Source organism: Urocampus carinirostris, chromosome 19, assembly GCF_059441175.1.
Source record: "Urocampus carinirostris isolate Australia breed hairy pipefish chromosome 19, RoL_Ucar_1.0, whole genome shotgun sequence".
NCBI classification, from domain to species: Eukaryota; Metazoa; Chordata; class Actinopteri; order Syngnathiformes; family Syngnathidae; genus Urocampus; species Urocampus carinirostris.
The window spans coordinates 21,545,242-21,568,791 of record NC_142367.1 but is presented as its reverse complement, the minus strand read 5'-3'; the positions used below and the strand labels follow the sequence as shown (position 1 = coordinate 21,568,791).

The 23,550-nt window shown below is 39.2% G+C and overlaps 1 protein-coding gene across 2 annotated transcripts in view; it reads right to left on the bottom strand.

The window, feature by feature from the left end:
• Nucleotides 1–343: 343 nt before the first annotated feature.
• The window catches only part of rhbdl1 (rhomboid, veinlet-like 1 (Drosophila)), an 82,293-nt gene continuing 59,086 nt past the window's right edge, over nt 344–23,550 (bottom strand). For both annotated transcript variants that reach the window (XM_088323569.1, XM_088323570.1), the window contains 3 exons: nt 8,649–8,749; nt 1,711–1,771; nt 344–741 (listed from right to left, as the gene is read on the bottom strand). In XM_088323569.1, the coding sequence (XP_088179695.1) occupies nt 470–741; nt 1,711–1,771; nt 8,649–8,749 (434 nt within the window). In that variant the 3' untranslated portion in view covers nt 344–469. The remainder of the gene's footprint in view (nt 742–1,710; nt 1,772–8,648; nt 8,750–23,550) is intronic.

The window sequence follows — 23,550 nt, the reverse complement described above, 5'->3', positions numbered from 1 at the left end:
ACTAGTTTCAAGTACACACCTACTACTAGAGCTTTGAAGTACTAGTGCAGCTTAGTAGTTTACTGTTAAGGTTTAGTGTGTGCTAGTAGCCTGTCTGAGCCTTTCAACATTATTGGATAAATGCTTAAAAGCTTTCCATAACTAATAGATATGTTATATTAGTGTTTTTATGAATCCACAGTGTTGTTTGATCAACAAATAAATACAGAAAACGGATGTTTGAATCGCTCAGCACGTTACCTTTTTTTTTGTTTTTGTGGCATGTCTCCTTGTTCGTATCACCAGAGGCACGAAATGAACGAGCACGGCCAAGTCCAAAAAAGACAAAAAGTTCCTCAAAACGGAGGCGAGGAACCCGGCTGCTACCCTCTTTAATAAAAGAGACTTACTCCTTTGCAAAATGTCTGGTCGCGGATGTTTAGGGTTAAGGGGGTTATGACAGGAAAAGCTGTTCCGAAGTCTGATGTCATCAGGGGGCGGGCGGGATCTGCACGCCCAGCAGCTCGTAGGCGAAGATGTTCCAGAAGATGGCAAAGAGGAGGAAGGTGATGAAGGAGAAGACGATGACCCACCAGGTGCATTGCTTCTGCAGGCTCTCCTCGTAGCTTCGCAGGATGAGCAGGCCCATGCTGATGCCCACCACCGCCCCCGACAGGTGGGCCATGAAACTGGGCTGCGGCCCCGATGAGGGCAAGGGCGGCGAGAAGCGTAGCCACACCGCTCGGCCCACCTCCGAGCTCACTAGGGCGGAAGAAACGGATTATCGGCAAAACTTAACCTTTACGGTTATAGTTATAGTGCCTCTCAGATATCAGAATATTTTAGCTTATTGTGAAGCTCACGTTGGGCTTCATTGGCGCCCCACGGGAGGAGCCGGCACACCATCTTTCGGGGAAACGTGGGCCGGTAAGGAGAGAGCTAAAGGACTTCGGAAGACAGCTTCCCAGAGACTACAGCGTCACAAATTCGGCAGTATTCGATGGAGTTCACTTAGTTCTATTGATAGGGAAATTAAATCTGTCCCCGTGTGGAAATGACGGCAATGACTTCAAATACCGCATTTAGAACACAGTGTCAGGGGAACCCGTGTATTTTTACCTTCATGCACTGTAACTTTGACTTAATTCGCTTCTTAATTAGCAATTTCGAGCCCTGATTTTTGTGAGAAGGCTAGATTTTCTTGTGCGCCAAAAAGCTCTGGGCAGTGCGCAATTGCGCGCACACGCAGCTTAGAGGGAACATTGGTGGTAATCCGTTTTCAGATTCCTAAAATAAGTTTAAACCCTTTATTTGAAGCCCGAACACTAGCTCCTAACCCTAGCCCAATGCCTAACCTAAAAAATGTGGCAACAATTTCAAGCATTGACAAGAATTTCACCAAAACAATTTCAAACCCAACACTGGTGAGCTACAGGTCCGCGGGCCCCTCAGTCGCCTTCAGGGGCCACCTAAAGTTTTTGAAATCATTACGGAGCAAACTGGAACGGATTAAACCCAAATGCATTCATTTCAATTGGAAAAGATGATTTGAGAAACAAACGTTTGGTTTTCCTCAGTTGCATTCAGGCTGAAATATAAAAATTTGCTATTTAAAATCCCAAAACCCCTGCAATAGAATAAATACAGCATTCCTTGATAAAAATATTGTTGTCCATGTTTAGAAATAAATGTCCGAATAAACATTTGTAGATGAAGAGGAAGGTAACTTACTGCAAACGAGTGCTAGTATCATGCGGAGTAGCTTGTACGGGCATCTCATTCCTGCCCAGTTCTGCAAAACAGAAAAAAGCAAAAGTGAGCGACGCTAGCATGTTGGGAAAACTTTGTAACGAAACTGTAGTTACTACCTTGTGTGTTACTCTAGTACTACTAGATAAATGCAGATCATGAAGTATTGTGTAGTCTGATGATGAGTACACTTAGCCTCACTTAGGTTGTCACACATATCTGTCACAGAGTACGAGGGCGCTGAATTTCTCCTCATGTAGATATTCTCCCTACTGTACATATTCGCATCTAAGCTGAATTTCCAAGTATGAAATAAAATTCTTAAATGAGATGCATATTTGGTTGTGTGTCATCAGTAGTTAATGGTAGGCAGTGCATGGGGAGGGGGACATAGACGACTGAGGCAAACATGTGCTGAATTTTAGTCTATTTTACCATACAATTATTTTTGCAACACAAAAAACATGAAAAAATGTCTTGAGCAGTAATAAAGATGGTGATTTTTCAGTTGTTTAGAACCCAGAGACAATATGGATATGGAGTGTCTCGGCTAGGTGTTTGTTCGCGAGCTCTCATGATTGCACAACCAAGAAATTTGAAGACTTCACCGCTTCCACACATTAGTGTTCATGTTTTCTTTTATTTCTTTGATTATGTGGGAGTTTTCTAAGTGGTGTTCTGATAAGTCTGCCCAAATCGTATCGTACAATCAATCTGGGTCCAAAAGATCTCTTGTGAAGATGTGAGTTCCCTATTTTGCCTGGTTTGAGTTTCATTTTCCAGCTAAGTTTCACTTTTGTAAATCCACGCCCCTTTCCTATGAGACGGTGGTGGGACATTTTTCCGATGCTTGTTCTAGGAAGGACTTTGTCCTGAGGCCCCAAGCCCAGAATATTCTGTTTCATTGTAATAAAAGTCCTGAACTGAATTGCTCTCTTCAGCTCTTACTTCTTTGTCCAAATACTGAATCCCGGAAATTGAATACACAGTGGCAGGACCCAAGCCTTCAGGGGCCCTAGGCAAAATTCCATTTGGGGCGCCCTAGTACTTGATAATTTCTATACCTACTAGAATTCATTCCATGTTCTACTCCAGGGGTGGGCAACTATTTGGAGTCGGGGGCCGCATGTGACATATTTCTTTTGAAATAGATTAGTTTCATTAAATTGGTTTTAAAACATTTACAGCAAAATAGTATATTAACTCCATGTTTTAAGTACTTCATTTGTTATTGAGTTTTGAAGTGTTACTGTTGTTTTTTTGTAGTTTTTTTGTAGTATTTCTGAAGTCGCATTTTTATTGAAGTTCTGTAGTTTTCTTGTAGTGTTACAGTTGTTTTATTTTTTTGAACTATTTTTGTAGTATTTCTGAAGTCATGTTATGTAGTATTTCCATAGTAGTATTTTTTTAGTATTTCTGAAGTACTGTTGTTGTATTTCAGTGGAGAGTTTTTGTTGTATATCTGTTGCATTTCTGTATTATTACCGTAGTTTTATAATCATAGTATTTTTGTAGTATTACTGTAGTACTACTTTTGTTTTGTATTTTTGTACTATCTCTGTTGTATTTTGTAGTATTTCTATATTAAAATGTTGGTTGTATGTCTTTAATATTTCTGTAGTATTATTGTAGACAGTGTTACTGTAGTTTTATTTTTGTAACATTTTTCTGATATTTCCGTAGGAGAATTTTTGAAGTATCACTCTATGTGTAATCTGCAGTATTTCTTGTAGTATTTTTGTAGTTATATTTCTCTAGTATTTTTTTTTTATTATAGTTATAATGTATTGGTATTTTTTCAGTATTTCAGTAGAAGTATAATTGATGTCTTTCCAAAACAGAATTTTAGTAGTATTTTTGTAATTTTTTTGTAGTATTTCCACGGTACTATTTCTGTCATATTTCTTTAGTATTTTTGTAATATTAATGTAGTTGTCTTTTCGTAGTATTTTCGGGGTAAAATAATTCTTTAGTAGTATTTTCTAATATAGTATTACTGTAGTAGTATTTTTGTTGTAATATTTCTCTCGTAGTTTTTTATATTAAAGTATTATGCATTGGTATTTTTTTAGTATTCAAGTAAAAGTATAATTAAAGTCTTTCGAAAGCAGTATTTTAGTAGTGTTTTTGTAGAACTTTTGTAGTATTTCTGTGGTACTTTTGGACATATTTCCTTAGTTTTTTTTGTAGTATTCCGGAGTCATTAATTCCGTAGCAGTATTTTGTAATATGGTATTACTGTAGTAGTATTTTTGTAGTACTTCTATACGATATTTTATTTTCAGAATGAAAGCAAAATAACATATGAGGTCCCTGTTTTTAAGCACGATATTTGATATCTAATTTTGTAGTTATTGTGTAGTATTTCCGTAGAAGTATTTTGGAGTGGGCCCACAAAGTGACAGACGATAGAGCAGACATTATCTCAGGGGCCAGAATAGTAGATTAGAGAGAAAGAAAAAAAAGAAATAAGAGAAAGCGAATGAGAGAAAAAGAGTGGGAAAAAGAAAGAGAAAGGGAGAAAGAGAGAGGGAAAAGAGGAACAGAGAAGGAGAGAGAGAGAGGACGTGAGAAACAAAAGATAAAAAGAGAAAGAGAGAGAAAAAAAAGAAATCCAGAGAGAAATAGAAAGAGAAAAAGAGGAGAGAAAAGAGGAGAGAAAGAAAGGGAGAAAGAGATATGAGGAAAGCATGAGAGAGAGAAAAAGAGAGAAAAGAAAGAAAAGGAAAAAAGACACAGAGAAAGAGACAAAGAGAAACAAAGAAAGAGAGACACAGAGAATGAGGAGGGAGTGAAAGAGAGAGAGAGCGAGAGCGAGAGCGAGAGAGATAAATACAAGTACAGCATTTGTGATTTTGGCAAATCAAGTGGACATATTTCAACCTGCAGCTCGTTTATCTCTTGCGCTTCTCTGAGCGTTCTCTCGCGGGCCGGATTCAATCCCTTAGCAGGCCTGATGGAGAGCCCTGGTCTATGGTTACATTTGGGAACCTGAACGCTTACAATAGTTACTTTCAGAGGAACCCGTTACTTTTTAGTATCAGTAATCCAGGGATGGGGGGTAACAGAATTACTTTTCAGTGAAGTAACTAGTAACTGTAACTAATGAGTATTTTTCAGTAACACACCCAACACTGCAATCAACCAGAGTGAGCAACAAACAGGGTTGGGTAGGGTTACTTTAACTTGATTACTTTCAATGACTTTTGGATTACTCCAATACCAAATATGCTAATAAAAGACAAAAGAAACTAAATATGAATAAAATGACTCCATTTTGTGCAGGCTTGGGGAGTAACGGAATACATGGAACGGCAAAAATGATGTTGGATTTCTTTTCATTTTGTTTCTGTCGCATTTTATGTTCGTTTTGCCGTAGATCAAAGAGATCAAAGCCAGGAGAGAAAGCTAACCACGTGTTGTGAGTCATCATTTGATTCATATTTAGTTTCTTTTGTCTTTTATTAGCCTATTTGGTATTGGAGTAATCCAAAAGTCATTGAAAGTAATCCAGTTCAAGTAACCCTACCCAACCCTGGTTGGTGAACAGTGTTGGTCGCAAAAACTGGAAACAAAATACTTAGTTTGTAGGTAGTTCATTTAAAAAGTACTTTATTTACCACCTAGATTACTTAGTAACCAATTCCAGGGTTCGTACACCTTGTTTATAGCCAAGTTTTAATTTTTTTCCAGTGTGATCGTGAAAAATCAGGCAAAAAAATTATGGGTAACATTTGGTTATGTTTTGGTCACTTTGAGTCCCCATAGTTTGTTTTCTTCCTTGCGCATTTAGCACTCGTTTTTGGTTGAAAAGCAAACTACATTGATAGAATAGAATAGAATATACCTTTATTGTCATAGTTACCAGGGTTGGGTAGGGTTACTTTAACTTGATTACTTTCAATTACTTTTGGATTACTAAAAGTTAAAGTAACCCTACCCAACCCTGGCAACAAACCAGGTTTTTTAAACGAAACTGCCTCCGACCGCTGCAGATCTGCACACTGCCAGCCGGGGGCGCTCTCTCTAATTAGATTTCCACTAATTAAACATATGATTGCACAGGGAGGAGATTCGAAGAGTAAGAGGCTTCTGGATTGTCTCTTTTTTGACTGTGAGGAATTGTGGGTAAAAGGACCCAGGGCAACTTTTCTCATCCAGGCAGGGGGGGGGGGCATACAAGATTAAAAACAGGATAAAAATAGACGGGCCATAAAGCTTTTGTCGCAAGAGGAGGCCTTCAAAGTCACAATATTACGAGAGAGTAATGATTTATATCGTGAAGGAACGAGGTCACCGCCAGAGCCAGGGCAAGGCATAACCACTAGGGGGCCCCCAAGAGGGGTTAACTCTTTTGGGGCCAACATTGTGAGTCCACTCCAAAATACTTCTACGGAAATACAACAGAAATACTACACAACAGGGTTGGGTAGGGTTACTTTAACTGGATTGCTTTCAATTACTTTTGCATTACTCCAATACCAAATATGCTAATAAAAGACAAAAGAAACTAAATATGAATCAAATGATGACTCACAACACGTGGTAAGCTTTCTCTTCTGGCTTTAATCTCTTTGATCTCCGGCAAACTGAACATAAAATGCGACAGAAACAAAATGAAAATAAATAGCATATTTGGTATAGGAGTAATCCAAAAGTAACTGAAAGTAATCAAGTTAAAGTAACCCTACCCAACCCTGCTACACAATAACTACAAAAGTAAATATCCAATATAGTGCTTCGAAACAGGGACCTCATATTTTATTTTTCTTTCATTCTGAAATAAAAAAAAATAGTGGAGAATTACTACAAAATACTACGACAGTAATACTATATTACAAAATACTACTACAGAATTGTTTACTCCAAAAATACTACAAAAAGACAACTACAGTTATATTCCAAAAATACTAAAAAAATATGACAAAACCACTACGATGGAAATACTACAAAAATCTAAAATAAATACTGCTTTGGAAATACATCAATTATGCTTATACTGAAATACTAAAACAATACCAATACATAGTACTATGATATAAAAAAAAACTAATAAAGAAATATTACTTCAAAAATACGACTACAGAATTATTTACTTCAAAAATACTACAACCACCGTAATATTACAAAAATACTAAAGAAATATGACAAAACTACTCTGATGGGAATACTACAAAAATCTAAAAAAAAAAATACTGCTTTGGAAATACATCAATTATGCTTATACTGAAATATTTGAACAATACCAATACATAATAATATGATATAAAAAAACTACTAAAGAAATATTACTTCAAAACTACGACTACAGAATTATTTACTCCAAAAATACTACTATGGAAATACTACAAAAATTCTACAAAAATTCTAAAGAAATATGACAAAAATACTACTATGGAAATACTACCACAAAAATTCTAAAAAAAATAGTACTAAAATACTGCTGTGGAAAACATTAATTACACTTCTACTAAACTACATAATGCAGTAATATAAAAAAACGACAAAAGAAATATTACAACAAAAATACTACTACGACTACTAGGTTTACAACAGAAATACTGAAAATTACACATAGAGCGACACTACAAAATGTTTCCTATGGAAAAAATACTACAAAATAAAACTACAGTAACACTGTGCTACAAAAACACTTTTGTGAATTTCCCTGCAGGGATGAATAAAGTATCCATCTATCTATCTCTATCAGATATATAATATTATATTCTTATATGGAAATACTAAAAAATACAACAGAGACAACAAAACAAAAATACTAAAATAAATAATGCTACAGTAATATTACAAAAATACGACTCTAATACTACAAAATACAATTAAAATACTACAGATGTACGACAACAAATCTACTCTTGGAAATGCAAGAAAAGTACTTCCGGAATTACTTAAAAAAATACTACTACATAATACTAGTGTACAAAAATACTACTCAAATACTGTACTGCTTTGTTAAGACATCAATTATACTTCTACTGAAATACTCCAAAATACCACTACATAATACTGTAATATAAAAAAACTCCAAGAGAAATATAACTACAAAAATACTATTACTACTACTAAGTTTACAACAGAAATACTGCAAATTACATGTAGAGGGACACTACAAAACGTCTCCTATGGAAATATCACAAAAATACTACAAAAATAAAACTACAGTAACACTGTACTACAAAAATACTACAGATATATAACAAACATTCTTATACGGAAATACTAAAAATACAACAGAGATAGTACAAAAATACTAAAATAAATAATTCTACAGTAATTCTACAAAAATACTATTAAAATACTACAGATATACAACAACAAATCTAGTCTTGGAAATACAACAGAAATACTACAAAAATAAACCTACAGTAACACTGTACTTCAAAAATACTACAGATATATAACAGACATTCTTATATGGAAATACTAAAAAATAAAACAGAGATAGTACAAAAATACTAAAATAAATAATTCTACAGTAATACTAAAAAAATACGACTCTCATACTACAAAAAAAATATAAAAATACTACAGATATACAAGAAAAAAATATATAGTTTTGGAAATACAACAAAAATATTACTATGGAAATACTACAAAAAACTCTACAAAAAATACTACTCAAATACTGTACTGCTTTGGAAAGACATCGATTTAACTTCTACCGAAATACTAAAAAAATACCAATACATAATACTACAATATAAAAAAACTACTCGAGAAATAGTACTATAAAAATACCTCTACAAAAAGTTGAAAACAGAAATACTGCACATTACACCTATAGCAATACTAGAAAAATACTGCCGCCCCAATGACATTGAAATGGTAGAAAAAGCAACAAAAAAAAAAAGAAAGAAAAGAAACTCCCCCTGCGCCACCATAGAGGTGAGGACGACAGTTACCATGACAACGTTGGCCAGATGTGCCGAGCAGAGCGCGTAGACCCCTCCGGAGCCCCCCACAACAGGGGCCCGCATGTCCGTGATGGATACCGTCAGTGAACCTAGAGCGGAGGGACAACAATTAATATTATTATTGCAAATATTCTATCTATTCATAGCTATTCTATGCCGTTACATTCCACTTGTTTTCAACTGGTTTGACTTGAAGACCCCGAAAAAAATTCCACTTCTCAAATGTATACGTTTAAAACAATGTTCATCAGAGATAGTACAACATATTCATACATTTTCAAAGAACAAAATGACTACTTCGGCTACGAATTAAAGGATTTTATACATTTGACTATAAAGGATTTTATACGATTGACTACAAGTTACATGTATTCGGTTTAATGGAATAAAAAGATATTCACTGACTGTGCTTTAGTTCAATGTACAATAAAAGGTGAGGGGAGGCTGTGTGGAATGCATAAATGGCAGTTGATTTGTCTCGGACATTTCTGATAACAGGAGGCGTAGGGGTGCTGACGCAGGACGACCAGAGATTGTTGGGCACAAAACAACTACTTTGGCACGCCCATGGGAGTAGCCGACACGCCATCATGCGGGGTAAACTTAACCAACAAGAGAAAGCTAAAGTTAGCTGCAGATGACACATAGCCAATAGGGGAATAGTAGGATGGCTTTGCTTTGTTTGTTGAAACGTATAAATGATCCCGGGCAACTCGGATGGGGCCCGTCTCCTGTTTACTCTTAGATCTGCTGTTATGAAAGATAAAAATCCGCCCTCGTGTGGAAATGTCGGCCTTCCTGGTCATTTCTCTCTCAAAAAACGAGCGCGCATAATTTTTGGATGAATGTAGGTTGTGTTTGGGTAATGGAGTCAGATGACTAATTTGAACAATTTGGTAAACTGTACATTTTGATAGTAAAATCCCAACAGTATATACTCGCATATAAGCCTACATCGCATATAAGCCACCCCCCTAAAACTGTTTTAAAATTGCCACATACTTAAAATAAATTCAAAATATGAATAAAGACTGTACCAAAACGTCCATAATTATTCAATTAGGTCATTAATAAAGGTTCATATACTGGTAAAAAGCTTAAAATATATTATTTCGAAACCATTTACTTTACCTTGAAGCAGCGCTTCGATGGCACTCGTACCCTATTTTCTTATTTCGCAATCGTTTCCCTCTTAAACTTGATCATCGTCGTCACTGTTTTCCACTTTTCTATCCGCTTATCAGTTATTATTGGCAGAAAAAGGAAATAAAACTCAATAAATCCCATTGAAATGAGATGTGGTCCCTCTCATATGCGCTGATTGACCGAACAGGTGAAAGAGATGGGGCAGGGCATTATCACGATCTACTATAAAGGAATGTCATCGACCTGCGTTTTTTTTCCTTCGACCCACTGAAAACAGGTCCGCGGTCCACTTTTGGGTCCTGATCCACTCGTGGAAGGACACTGTTCTGTTCTATTCTATCAACACGTTTTTGCGTGTTATCCTTCAGGCGACAAATCGAAAAAAATGATGGTTTTTGTCGTGTCCTGTCCACAGAGCGTGAAGGGTTTTTCGAGGGGGAGGTAAGAAAAAGGGGGTTGGATTACTCATCCGGCACCAGTCACCTTCCTTTGGGCCTTACTCAAAATAGTACAACAAAAATCAGCCGTGGCCAAAATCACATTAGGAATGAAAGAGAAACAGATCCATTCATTCTTGGCCATTACCCGAGATTGATGCTTAAATCTTATCAGTGCGCTAACCCTAACCCTAACCTTAAACCAGTGGTGTCAAACTCATTTTAACTCGGGGGCCACAAGATAGAACAAACTCGGGGGCCGGGGTAGTAGATTAGAGAGAGAGGAAAAAAAAGAAAAAGAAATAAAAGAGGGAGAGAGAAGTAGAGAGTATAGGACAAAGAGAGAAAGGGAGAAAGAGAGAGAGAGAAAAGAGAGAGAGAGCGGAAGCAACAAAAGAGATAAAATGAGAAATAGTGAGAGAAGGGGGAAAAAGTGAGAAAGTACGAAATCCAAAGAGAAATACAAAGAGAGAAGGAGGAAAAGGGAAACAGAGAAGGGGAGAACGAGAGGAAAAGCAAGTGAGAGAGAGAGTGTAAGAGAGAGAGAGAGAAAAGAGAGAAAAATGAAAAAGGAAGAGAACCAAAGAAGGTAAAAACACACAGAGAGACAGACGAACAAAGAAAGAGAAAAAGAGAGACAGAGAGAGTGAAAGAGCGATAGAGAGTGGGAGAGAAATCCAAGTAGAATAGAATAGAATAGAATATACCTTTATTGTCAATGTTACAAAATGGGTTAACATATTGTGACAACGAAATTGGGCATGACACTCCAGTTTCACACATTCACAGTGAGGTAAAAAAGCCAAGAAGATAAAGGAACAGAGAAGATAAGGTTATAAAACAAGGAGTTATAATTTACACAATATCTGAAATCAGACCAGTTGAGAACCAATGGTTTAGGCCTTAAACAGTTAGGGTTCAGTAGGCCTCCGTCCACCAGGGGGCCCTAAACAGCTTTGGAACTGGATACAGGTGGGGACAAGGTCCACACACCTCATCCTAGCCCTTTATATACTACTTATGTACTTTGGTTCTGTTAAGAAATACAGTCCTTGTTTTTAACACTCTTGTTTCTGTTCCAACCTTCCCCACACAGATCCATTATCCCCTCAAAACCCTAACACACAGAGCCAAACTGACATCCCTAGCACACATAGATGCTCCGCGTTTTCTTAGATTTTATGTTGGGTGAAGTACAAGCTTTCTTCACAAAAGGTAGGACGCCCAAAGGTACGGCGGAGAGGACAAAGCACCCACCGCAAAACCATTATCTCTCAAAGTCTTTTTCTCCTGTTTACTCTTTTGCGCCCTCAGGCCGGAATACTACACCTCACAGATGGGACATACCGACCCCGACCGTAATTAAAAATGGCCGCATTGTTTTATCGGGCCTCGGCGAGTTTGCCTTATCAGCTCGTTTGCATAATTAAGAGTCGGCATCTTGACGGTTTTCCTGCTCGGAATTCTGACCGGCTCCGGGATGTCGCTTTGCAGCAGCGACAGATGCGTCCTTTTTAACCTTTCTTTGTCGGTCTAGCATAGCAATCGTGTTTCGGTCTTGCGAGATAAAAAAATAAAAGAGTGGGGAATTGTTTTTCTCCTGTTAAATGCTCAACTGAGTTCAAAGAGCCCTTATAAATTTTTCCACCAATCTTTCCATCTGCTTTTATCTTTTAGCAAAGCGGTTCAGGGCAAAACACATCAGGGAGGTGGAATGTGGGTTTTGGTGGAGTGACGTCATGCTCGTCCCTGCAGTTTTTTTGGTTTCTATTTGTTAGTGTAGCATGAAAATGGTGAAAGTAAGAAGAGGCTTGCTTCGAGGACAGTCCAAACACCAACCCAAACCAAGAAGGATGAAGAGAGAAGTGTTTATTTGGGCGCGCCTAAGAAATGCACGTACTAGCGAGCGCATCATGAATGAGACGAATAAGGCTGCAATGATGATACAAGCCAGGAGATGGCGGCAGCGAGTAAAAAAGTTTCAAATTCTGTCCAGCTCCTTTAAGATGATATGAGAGACGAGAGAAGATAAGATAAGTTAATCCTTTATTCGTCCCACAATGGGGAAATGTCTTTGCTTACAGGAGTAAAAGACAATGAATAACAGCTATAAATATCGACAATATCAACAAGGAGTATTCAAAAAAATACATAAAAAAAACCAAAAGGAATATTTCTAATATGGCAGATGTGAAACGAATTTGCAAAGAAGAGTGGGCCAAAAATCCTGCAAAGCATTGTGAAAAACTCTTATCGCTGCCAAAGGTGGCCAGACTCAGGTTCAGGGGAAGATTACTTTTTCACATAGGGCCAGATAGGTTTAGATTTTTTTGAGTCTTATAGAATGGAATCTGTGGTCTAAATGGGCCTTTTATACTATATTCTATACTCTTATACCCAATATATACTTTTATAGTCTTATGTCTTTATACGTTTATATTTCTATAGTGCTCAATAAGTGTGTGGTTTTACGATTTTGCAAACACCTTCAAAGTCAGGAGAATAAGTTCTCAGGCACCAAGGGATGTACCTCTGATTAAAAAGCTACAACTTGAGGCCTGCTAGCTGGCTATTCAAGATGGCCTTGACCCTCTCACTTTCCAAGCCGCTGGAAGAGACGCTTTGTGTTTATAAAGTTTCACTATCCTTATTCCTCGTTTATTATACTGGCACGCCATCTAGCGACCAACATTATACATTGCATTTAAATGTGATTCCTGTCTAAACCAATCAGATCATTTCCCGTGTTCATATGAACCAATCAGATGTGTAGTTTCCTTCTTGTGTTTTACAATAAATAAGCCTCCTGAAAAGCCGATCCTGGAAAAAACGCACCTCCGATGGAAGGAGCTATCAAAAACCTAAATCGCTGACTCAGAGCGTGTTCTTTTCTTCATTTTACTACTATTTCAAGTTTTAACCTTGACAGAATCAACATTTCAAAGTTGCATTTTGTATTTCCTGGGGTTGTCTCTGCGTGATATTGAAAAAGGTTTGATGATCTGAAACCTGGGCAGCACGGCGGCGTGGTGGTTAGCGCATGTGCGGAACAGTTCTGAGGTCATGGGTTCAAATCCAGCTACCAACCTTCCTGTGCGGAGTTTGCCTGTTCTCCCTGTGCTTGCCTGGGTTTCCTCTGGGCACTTTTGGTTTCCTCCCCACATTCCAAAAACATGCATGTCAGGTTAACTGGCCGGTCCAAATTGTCCCTAGGTGTGAATGAGCGAGCGGATTGTCTGTCCTAGTGTGCCCTGCGACCAGGGTTGGGTAGGGTTAATTGAACTTGATTACTTTCAATTACAATCAATTAAAATGACTAAATTTAGTGCAGGCTTGGGGAGTAACGGAATACACGGAACGGCAAAAATGATGTTGGCAAGCTGTTTGGATTTATTTTCATTTTGCTTCTGTCGCATTTGATGTTCGTTTTGCCGGAGATCAAAGAGATCAAAGTCAGCAGAGAAAGCTTACCACGTGTTGTGAGTCATCATTTTATTCATATTTAGTTTCTTTTGTCTTTTATAAGCATATTTGGTATTGGAGTAATCCAAAAGTAATTGAAAGTAATCAAGTTCAAGTAACCCTACCCAACCCTGCCTGCGACTGGCTGAGAACCAGTTCAGGGTGTCCCCTGCCCACTGCCCGAAGATAGCTGGGATGGGCTCCAGCACCCCCGCGACCCTACTGAGGATAAGCGGTGCAGATAATGGATGGATGGATGGATGGATGGATCTGAAACCTTTGTGAGTGATCATTTTGCAAAAAACACAGAAATTAGGAGGGGTGGGGGTCAAACACTTTTTCACGATACTGTATCCTAAAAATGTCAAGGCCCAGGGCAGGTTACTATGCCACGACAACAAGAATTCTGTTATCTGATTGGATAAAAACTAAAACTTGCTATGTTTCCAAATATTAAGTACGAATATTAAACAGACCTGTCATGTGTCTTGTCCCGCTTAGCGAGGATTTAAGATTCCTCCTGGAGCGCGAAATTTTGACGCCTCGCATCCCGTGCAAGGATTATTTAGCGGTCCCCGTGCTACACGCCCGCAAATCTAGCCGCTAGCTAAACGTAGTCGATAGGCGTCGGAGTCGGGGGGTCATCGGCACAACTGAAGTATATCGCTTTAATCCTCCAGGCTGAGACCTTTTGTCAAACCGTCAAGAGTAAAAGTTGGCTCTCTGCAGAGTCTCTCAACTTCGCACGCTTCCTAGCGCGGATGCTAGCCGCTAATCGGATATCGGGGCGGATTTTGACAGTTCTAGGATAGACGGTTTGAGAGGATTCCTTTTTTTTTTACATCTTCTCTGCAAAGTCACTATTTTTTTCTAGGTCATCTTTAGGGTTGATGAAAATGTTCTGAGATGGTTTGGAAATATGGATGAAGGCCGTTTGACTGAAAGTAGTGCAGAAGTGGTTGGAAATAGAATAAGAGGAAAGCTCAATAATGGTTGGGTGGGGTAAAAATTGCTCTGGATGTGAGGTCGGTTAATTTCATTGATGAAGAGTGGGTGCTAGGGATGGATGTGAATGGCGAAGGATAGTTTAGAATGACTGATATTGACACATATGATGCGGAGGGGGTAAACCGGTGCATCCTGCCAGGGCTTTGCTGATGAAGGGTTGCACCCTTGTTGTGCTGTGGGCTTAATGTTCGGTGTCAGGTTGGGAAGAGCGAAGTGGAATGAATGTTTGGTGAATGTGAGTGTGTTTTTGACTCTAGCCACCTCCCACTAGGCGGATATGGCTTTCGTACATTGATTGATTGATTAATGGATTAATTGACTAATGGACTAATAGACTGGATTAACTGATTATCTGATGAACTGATTAATGGATTCATTGCTCAATGGGCTAATGGGCTAAGTGATTAAGTGATGAACTGATTAATGGATTCATTGTTTAATGGGCTAATGGGCTAAGTGATTAAGTGATTAACTGATTAAATGATGAACTGATGAGTGGGCTAATGGGCTAACGGATTAAGTGATTAAGTGATCAAGTGATCAAGTGATGAACAGATGAACTGATTCACGGGCTCACAGGCTGTCGGACTGACGGATTAAGTGATGAACTGATTAACTGATTAATTGCTTAATGGGCTAATGGGCTAGGTGATTAAGTGATTAAGTGATGAACTGATTAAGTGATGAACTGATTATTGGGCTAATGGGCTAACGGATTAAGTGATTAAGTGATCAAGTGATGAACAGATGAACGGATTCACGGGCTCACGGGCTGTCGGACTGACGGATTAACGGATTAAGTGATGAACTGATTAACTGATTAATTGCTTAATGGGCTAAGTGATTAAGTGATTAAGTGATGAACTGATTAACGGCCTAACGAGCTAACGGATCAAGTGATTAAGTGATGAACTGTTGAACTGATGAATGGATGAACGGATGAACAGATTCACAGGCTCAAGGGCTCACGGGCTGACAGACTAACGGATTAAATGATTAACGGATTAATGGATTATTGGAATAATGGATTAATGGAATAATGGATGAATGAATTCATGGATTAATTGATGAATAATTGATTGATCTAACGTCCCCTGTGTCTTGTCCTTTAGCTATTAGGCTTGCCCACTTTTCTGGGGTACACTCTGCCTTATTTTCTTAAACTGCAGAAGAAAAGAAAGGGTTGCACGCAGGATCCGGTGATCGCTGGATGCAGGAAGCAGGTCACTGTGAACGCAGAAGTGGGACTTCCGTGGCGAGCGATGGCGGTGTCGGGAACGGAAAAAAACGGGTCAGTAGCCGGGACAGGAGAGCAAAAAACGTGGTCAGGATCAAAAAACGGGTCGAAGCCGGAGAACAGACGGGAGCAAAAACAGGTGGGAGTCAGGGTCGAAAAGAGCTCGCCTAGAGTAATCGAGGTTCGCAGACGGACTGACAACAGGTGACAGAAAGGAGTGGGTTTGAATAGGGACGGGGAGCCAATCAGAGTCCGAGGCAGTTGGCGCCAAAGGAGCGGGCACAAGTGAGTCAAATCAGTAATACATTCATCTATGTTATTCGGACGATCAGTCATACCCCGAGGGAATTGATTCAAATTAATGAGCAAACTTGACCTTTATACACTCTATCGTACAGCTAGAGCAATTATGTAAAAAAAAAATTAAAAAAAATAAAATAAAAATATCTTAATTATATTTGTGAACGGATGACCGGCAAGGCAATTACAGTACTGCGTTCCACTGGACCGCTTCCAGCTAAATCAAGCACGGAAATACTTTGCAATCGTTATGGCTCTATTAACACGAACGATAAACTCTTCATCCGGTTCCCGTCGTTACGGCAACGCTCTTTACGATTTTAGGTCCTGTTTGCAAGGGGGACGTTCCATGGCGTGGACGTTCAAAGGGCACAAAGAGATGGAGGGAGTCAGCGGTCCTCCTTTTGGACAAAAAGACGTCTCTGACGGATGATAAAACGCTGGGAAGACTTGCTATGATTTATTTATTTATTTGCTTTGGATGAATTATGAGCTTTACCTAGAGGATGGCAACCCCAAATCTTAAAAGAGCCATATAAATAGAGCTGCATGTGAGCTTTTAATCAAAAGATAATCGATTTGTCTTTATGTGCGGTGTCAAGATTCATTTTTTTAAAATTCTAGAGTACCTTAGAAGGAACTCACGTAGCAAAAGTCCGATGATGCGATAAAGTCTGCTGGCTCACTCGCAGGCTCTCGCTCTCATTCTACCTCTCTCAAAAGTCAATTCTGTTCTTGTTTATTTTTTATGGCCCTTAATACCACACAAGAAACCCACCCGCTAAAAAGCGATGGGCCAAACTTGCCTGCAGCCGAGAAAAAATTGCACAACAGCCGTCTACGTTAGGCTACATTGAACCTGTTACTTGAAATGATCTGCATTTTATATAGCGCTTTTCAAGTCAATGACTTCCCAAAGCGCTTTACAATGTGCTCCACATTTCCCAATAGCGGCCTTGCAGCCATGTAAGGCGCTAACCTGCTTATTGGGGGTATTAGGGGTTCAGTGTCTTACCCAAGGACACTTCGACATGTAACACGGGCGAGCCGGGATTCGAACTGGGATCCCTTGATCCCAAGACCAGCGCTCTACCTCCTGAGCTACTGCCTTAAATCCCCTCCATATAAATATATGCCTGTCTCTGCTTAGGCGAATTCAATTTGTCAGACCTTTCATTTATATTTGACCAGTGACCCAAACAACCACCAGGTAGTGCTAGTGTGCAAGGTTGGGAAGGTTTTACGGTACTGTATGTGCAGTGTATGTGCAGTGTATTAAAGGATTTTATACATTTGACTATAAAGGATTTTGTATGATCGAATACAAATTACATTTAATGCAAAAGATATTCACTGGCGGGGCTGTGGTGCGAGGTCAGTGCAACCTAGTGGAGAATATTGGAAGTGAGGCTGATAAGATAATCAGCGCATCCAGACGCGGGGGGGCCCTGATGACGGAGGACAACAGGCAATGTTTTGAGAAACGCTCTGCTGTTTTGAGTTTTCCAGACATCGAGGCGAGGTGGAGGAGCCCACGTGGGGCTTCCCTGGGACGCCCATGGGAGGAGCCGGCACACCAGCTTGCGGAAAGACATGGGCTAAGGTAAAAATGATGGAGAACTTAAGAGAAGGCTACACAGAGACTCGAGCGACACTAATTCGACTAATTCGGCCATATTCGACGGAGTTCACTTAGTTAAATTTTTAAAGAAATTAAATCTCTCTCAAAAAACAAGCGCACATAATTGTTGGATGAATGTAGCTTGTGTTTGGTTAATGGAGTCAGATAAATAATTTGAACAATTTGGTAAACGATATATAGTTGTAGCCTCACATAGGCTATGTATATTTCTGTAATCCACAGAGGGTTCTCCCAAACAAACTTTTACTTCTACTCAAGTCATACTATTCTGAAGTAACTGGACTTTTACTTGAGTACATTTTTGGGCTACACTACCCACCTCTTTTGTGAGGTTATATTATACGCCAGTCTCAATTTTTTTTTCTTTCTCCCATTAAAGTCTTGCGTGTTTACCCTCAATTGCTATGCCCCATCTCGCAGCACACAATGTTGACTACATTCTTATCAATGACAATAAAGACAATTTAATTCAATGCTAGGGAAAACAAACTGCCAGTAGAAGAAGTTCCCTATTTCTAAATGTAGTTTTTGCAGTTTTCATTAAAACAATGATGTTTTTCCTTCCTCCATCCAAATTAGAGAAGTGCGATTCACTGTAGACTGAAACAGAATAAAGAGTGCCAAAAAAAAAAAAGACGGGAACGAAAACTGCGGCCTTCGCGGCGCTGGCGTCGAAAAACATTACCAAAATGTTCCCGTCCCTGGCACGCCGGGACAAAAAGTAAAACGCCTCAGGTTATTTTTGGGAGGACGTAATTTGGGGTTTTTTCGGAGGATTTTTGAAAAGGAGGGTTGTGGTGTGGAGGAGGTTCTCGCGGTGTGTTCAGGGACTTATTTTATTGCGTTCGAAATTTGAAAGGTGGATTTTTCTGAAGATAGCAAAAATCCTAATAAAATAATAATACAGCTTCTATACATTTGAAAAAACGTTTTTTTTTTTGGTTAGAAAAATATATATTTTTAAATGTTTTTAAAAATGTATTTTGTCATTTTTAAGCCTTAGAAAAACTGGAATCCAGACAAGAATGCAAAGATTTTATTTCAAGTGCATTCCGGAAAATCCAATTTGGGTTAAGAATGCAGGAAAAAACATGCAGACTGTGTTTTACTGTTTTATATTCTGTGTACAGCCACCTTGGGTGTCCTGAAGGGCGCTTTGAAATAAAATTTAGTATATTATTATTATTATCATTAATACTACAAAAAGATGTTTTTTTTTTAGTATTAATGACAGTAAACATTTTCAGGATTTTTACTGTCATTGTGGGAGTAGTACCGAACATTTGGGAGATTTGGCAGTCCCAATGTGTTTAGGACATATGGATAGAGCAAGCCTTGGGTTTAAGTTGGACTTTGTCAGGGGTAAGGGTAAGAATTAGAATGTATATGTGTGTTTATATTTGAATTTTGTATCTTCTTAGCCCCATTTTCAGGATTTTTACTGTCATTGTGGGAGTAGTACCTAACATTTGGGAGATTTGGCAGTAGCAATGTCTTTAGGACATATGGATAGAGTAAGCCTTGGGTTTAAGTTGGACTTTGTCAGGGGTAAGGGTAAGAATTAGAATGTATATGTGTGTTTATATTTGAATTTTGTATCTTCTTAGCCCCATTTTCAGGATTTTTACTGTCATTGTGGGAGTTGTACCCAACGTTTTGGACATTTGGCAGTCCAAATGTGTTTAGGACATATGGATAGAATGAGGTTTGGGTTTAAGTTGGACTTTGTTTGGGGTAAGGTTAGGATTTTGAAGCATTATGTCAATAAAATGTCTTAACTAAGATAGAATACGAATACATGTGTGATCCCGCAAGTTGCCTTTTTAGGCGCATTTTGGGGATTTTTACCGTCATTGTGGGAGGAGGACTTAACATTTTGTACACTTGGCAAGGTTAGGGTAAGGGGTTAAGAATACTATCGCGCGAAAAAAAAAGATAGAAAAAAAAACTCCAGTCTGTTGTTTCCACGAAGTGGGGGAAAGATTCAAATGGCGCTAACTTAATTTTACATGCGGCACAGAGGAAAAGAAATGAAGCATTTGGGCGTTTCGTCACGTAGTGAGGAAGAAGCAAAATTTGAGGTTTTAAGACGACTCAGAGTGGATTCGGCTTCTGCTATGCAACAGTAATCGCTCGTTAGCTTGAGCAAATCTGATGGCGGACACGGAAAAAGTGCAATAATCTGTTATTAATTATGCAAAAACCAGCTCGATGGCCTTGGGGGTAGGGCGCTCAGCCCGAGACTGAGAGGTTGCCGCTTCAAGTTTTGGCCGGGTCAAACCTAAGACTTACAACATTGGTACCCATTGCCTCGGCGCTCGGAATTAGGGGTTGGAATTGGGGGGTTTAGTCACCTAATGACTCCCAACACATCAGTTGGGATAAGCGAGGGGGCTGGGAATCCTCTCCTAAAAAGAGTCAAAAATGTGAATGTGTTCTTGACTCTAGCCACCTCCCACCAGGGGGATATGGCTCCGGTATATATATATATATATATATATATATATATACAGTGTCTGAAACTCATGACAAAAAGTTACCAGACACTAGGGCAGACAACTCTGCCTGCCCAGTCATAAAGTTGCTGTCATGATTGCCGATTCAAGGCACCTGTGACTGCCCAATTGGCGCCAACAGCCCTGAGAGCTGATTGGCTAAGAGACTCCTTTTAAACCCCCGGCTTTCAAGAGGAAGCTGTCAGATCATTGCGACCCTATGCTCCCAGCTAGGCAAGCTCGTTCCGTCCGAGATTTTTTCTGCCCAGTTTTCTTCTGCCTGATACCCGTTGCTGACCTGTTTCTGGACCCATTTATGCCCTGTTCTGCCATCCCAACATCCGACCTGTTTTGCCCCACTACCTGCCTGACACCTGTTACCGACCTTGTTTCCGTACTTGATACCGCCCTTGCTCTCCCGTCCCGGCTAACGACTAGTATTCCTGCAAGTCTACGATCATCCTCGCTCGACACGGAAGTGCCACTTAGTAAACGAACACTACTGGGTCCTGTCCCTGTTTCTGGTTTGTGACAGTTGCCTGCCCAATTTTTCACAACTTGAAACACAATAAGACGACTAATCGCAAAAAAAAAACCCATTGTTGCAAAGTATTAAGGATTGATGATCAGAATATATAACAGAACACTTTAAAATGAGTTTATTTAAAATCTACTGGTAACATTCATTGCATGTATATGACATCGCTGGTTTCCATCTGCCATCAGTAGGTACCTGTATTTACTCATCTTCATTCATGCAATGTTTGCGTTGTGTCATCTGCTACAAGCCACGTGAATGCCTCTTTCCACGATGCTCTTAATGTACCTTTACGTTCTGTAGCGTCATAAATTTTGTTAGCTTCTTTTGAATCTTCTGGGGCTGAGGTTTTGGCTTAATTCCAAACCACTTATCCATTTTTCTACTACTTTGGAAAATGATACGGAAATGAGCGACCTTATAACGCACGAGAAAGTCCGTAAGCACCAAGTTATTAGATGCAGGCTTCTGATTGGCTGCCGGGTATGCAAATTACCAAGCGAACCGAAATTGAAATCCCGAAATTTCCAAACCGAACGAAGATTTCGAAATCGTAATAAAGCAAACGTTTGATTTAAAAAATAGATAAAAAAGTTGTCGGCCACCCGGGCGGAGTCGTTTTGTAAGTTGTACGCCTGATGTAAAAAATGCAGACGTTATACAAACATATATGTGTATATATATATATATATATATATACCGTAAATTCCGGACTATAAGCCGCTACTTTTTTCCCTAACTTTCAACACTGCGGCTTATTCAGTTATGCGGCCAATTTATGTATTTTTCTAACGGCCGCCAGCGGCGCTCGAGTGTTGCTACCATTAACTGCCCCGTCAAAGCTATATTATAATTATTAAAGCTTTGAAAACTCTCTCGGTGTACCGTCTTTCTTTGTAAATATGTGTAACCCATGTATAATATGTATTTGCAACTGTATATTTTTGTAATGTATTTATTTGTATTTATTTTAGACACTTATTCTGATATGTTTTGCACAGGTGAACGAAAAATGAGGGGCGGAACAAACGCGGGGTGCCGAGTTTAAGTGGGGACCGCTAAAGGTGAGGGACAAACAAGAAAAGAAGAGGGGGTCAAAAGTTGGTTAAAGAAAAAGGAGTTGCGTGAGTCAATGTGTTCATCTGATATATTTTTCCCACCCTTACCTTTGGAAGTATACACTTTTTTCCTTGGATTACTTTCAACGGGACCCGGACTCTGCAGGTCTGCATCAAACCTTAAGTACAGGTATCATCTTCCGTTCATTTTGCCGGCTGTGATTTTTGGACTGTGGACTTTAATGAAGGACATTTAGTTTCAATCGCAGGACTTGAAGTTAATTTTGGGTTAATTTTGTGTTTGTGTTACATTTTTAAATGTGGGCGCATGCGGCTTATATACAGGTGCGGCTTGTGTATGTACAAAATCGGTTTTCCTCTTAAAATGTGGTGGGTGCGGCTTATAATCAGGTGCGCTCTGTAGTCCGGAATTTACGGCATAAATATATATATATATATATATATATATATATATATATATATATATATATATAAATATACGTATATATAAATTTATGCAAAAATGAGCCTTTCCCTTCCTAGCGATAGCAGACCTTTAACTTGATAAATAGCAGTCAGTTGGGAAAAGGCAATTCTAAGCGTTTTTAGGGCCGAATGTAAAACTCTGCAAACAAAAGGGGAAAAGCAAAGTAGGTCAGGGAAGAGCTACTGCTGACTGGCAAATGGGCGAAAAAAGAACAGGCCGAATAGGGAGCCAAAATAATATTTTTTAGACTCGGTGTAAAACCAAGTCTTTTTGACATAATTAGCAACTTCTCTGAGCATATTTTTGCCAAGACCAGAACAGAAACAGGACCCACTCACGTTACATTACTCACAGTTTTATTGGGAAGCTGGGAAAGGAGCGCCCGGGTCAGTAGCCAAGGTGGAAGAGCAAAAACGTGATCGGAATGAAAAAACAAATCGTTATTCAGGGCGGGAGAGCAGACGTGGTCTAGCTCAAAATAGATCGTAACGGGAGACTGACAGGAGCAAAAAAACAGGACAGGCGAAAAAGGGCTTGCCGTGTAAAAACAGATTCGCAGACGGACCGACCAGAGGGGCTGACAGGACAGAGTTTAAATACTGACAGGGAGCCAATCTGTCAACAAGCTCCAGCTGGCGCCACACGGGCGGGGCCAATTGGGCGCCATGGCAACTATGACAAGGTTTTGGTAAAGCCCACCAAAAATGCTCTATTTTTGACACACACCAACGGGAAATCTGATTTCTAATCATGTTTCTTCAGTCTCAAATGTGTAAGCCACGCCTCGCCAACTGTCGCTTCTCAATCATGCATGTACTCGCTGCCAACAACAAAGGCACTCTAAAACACCCACGTTTAAAGGCCTATTATCTTCTACAAATGAAAAAAAGTTATTGATATACAAATGTCCCTGTTATTTTTGCATTCATATATGTCTTTTTAGGTCTTGCCTGCACCCACAAAGCAACTTTGACAACGAGGCGCTCTAAAGCAGTCCAAAGTCCAGAATATTCAGTTTTTGTACTTCTTAACTCCAATGCTTGTTTTTACTGCTGTTTTTACGCAGGATGCAAATCAGTA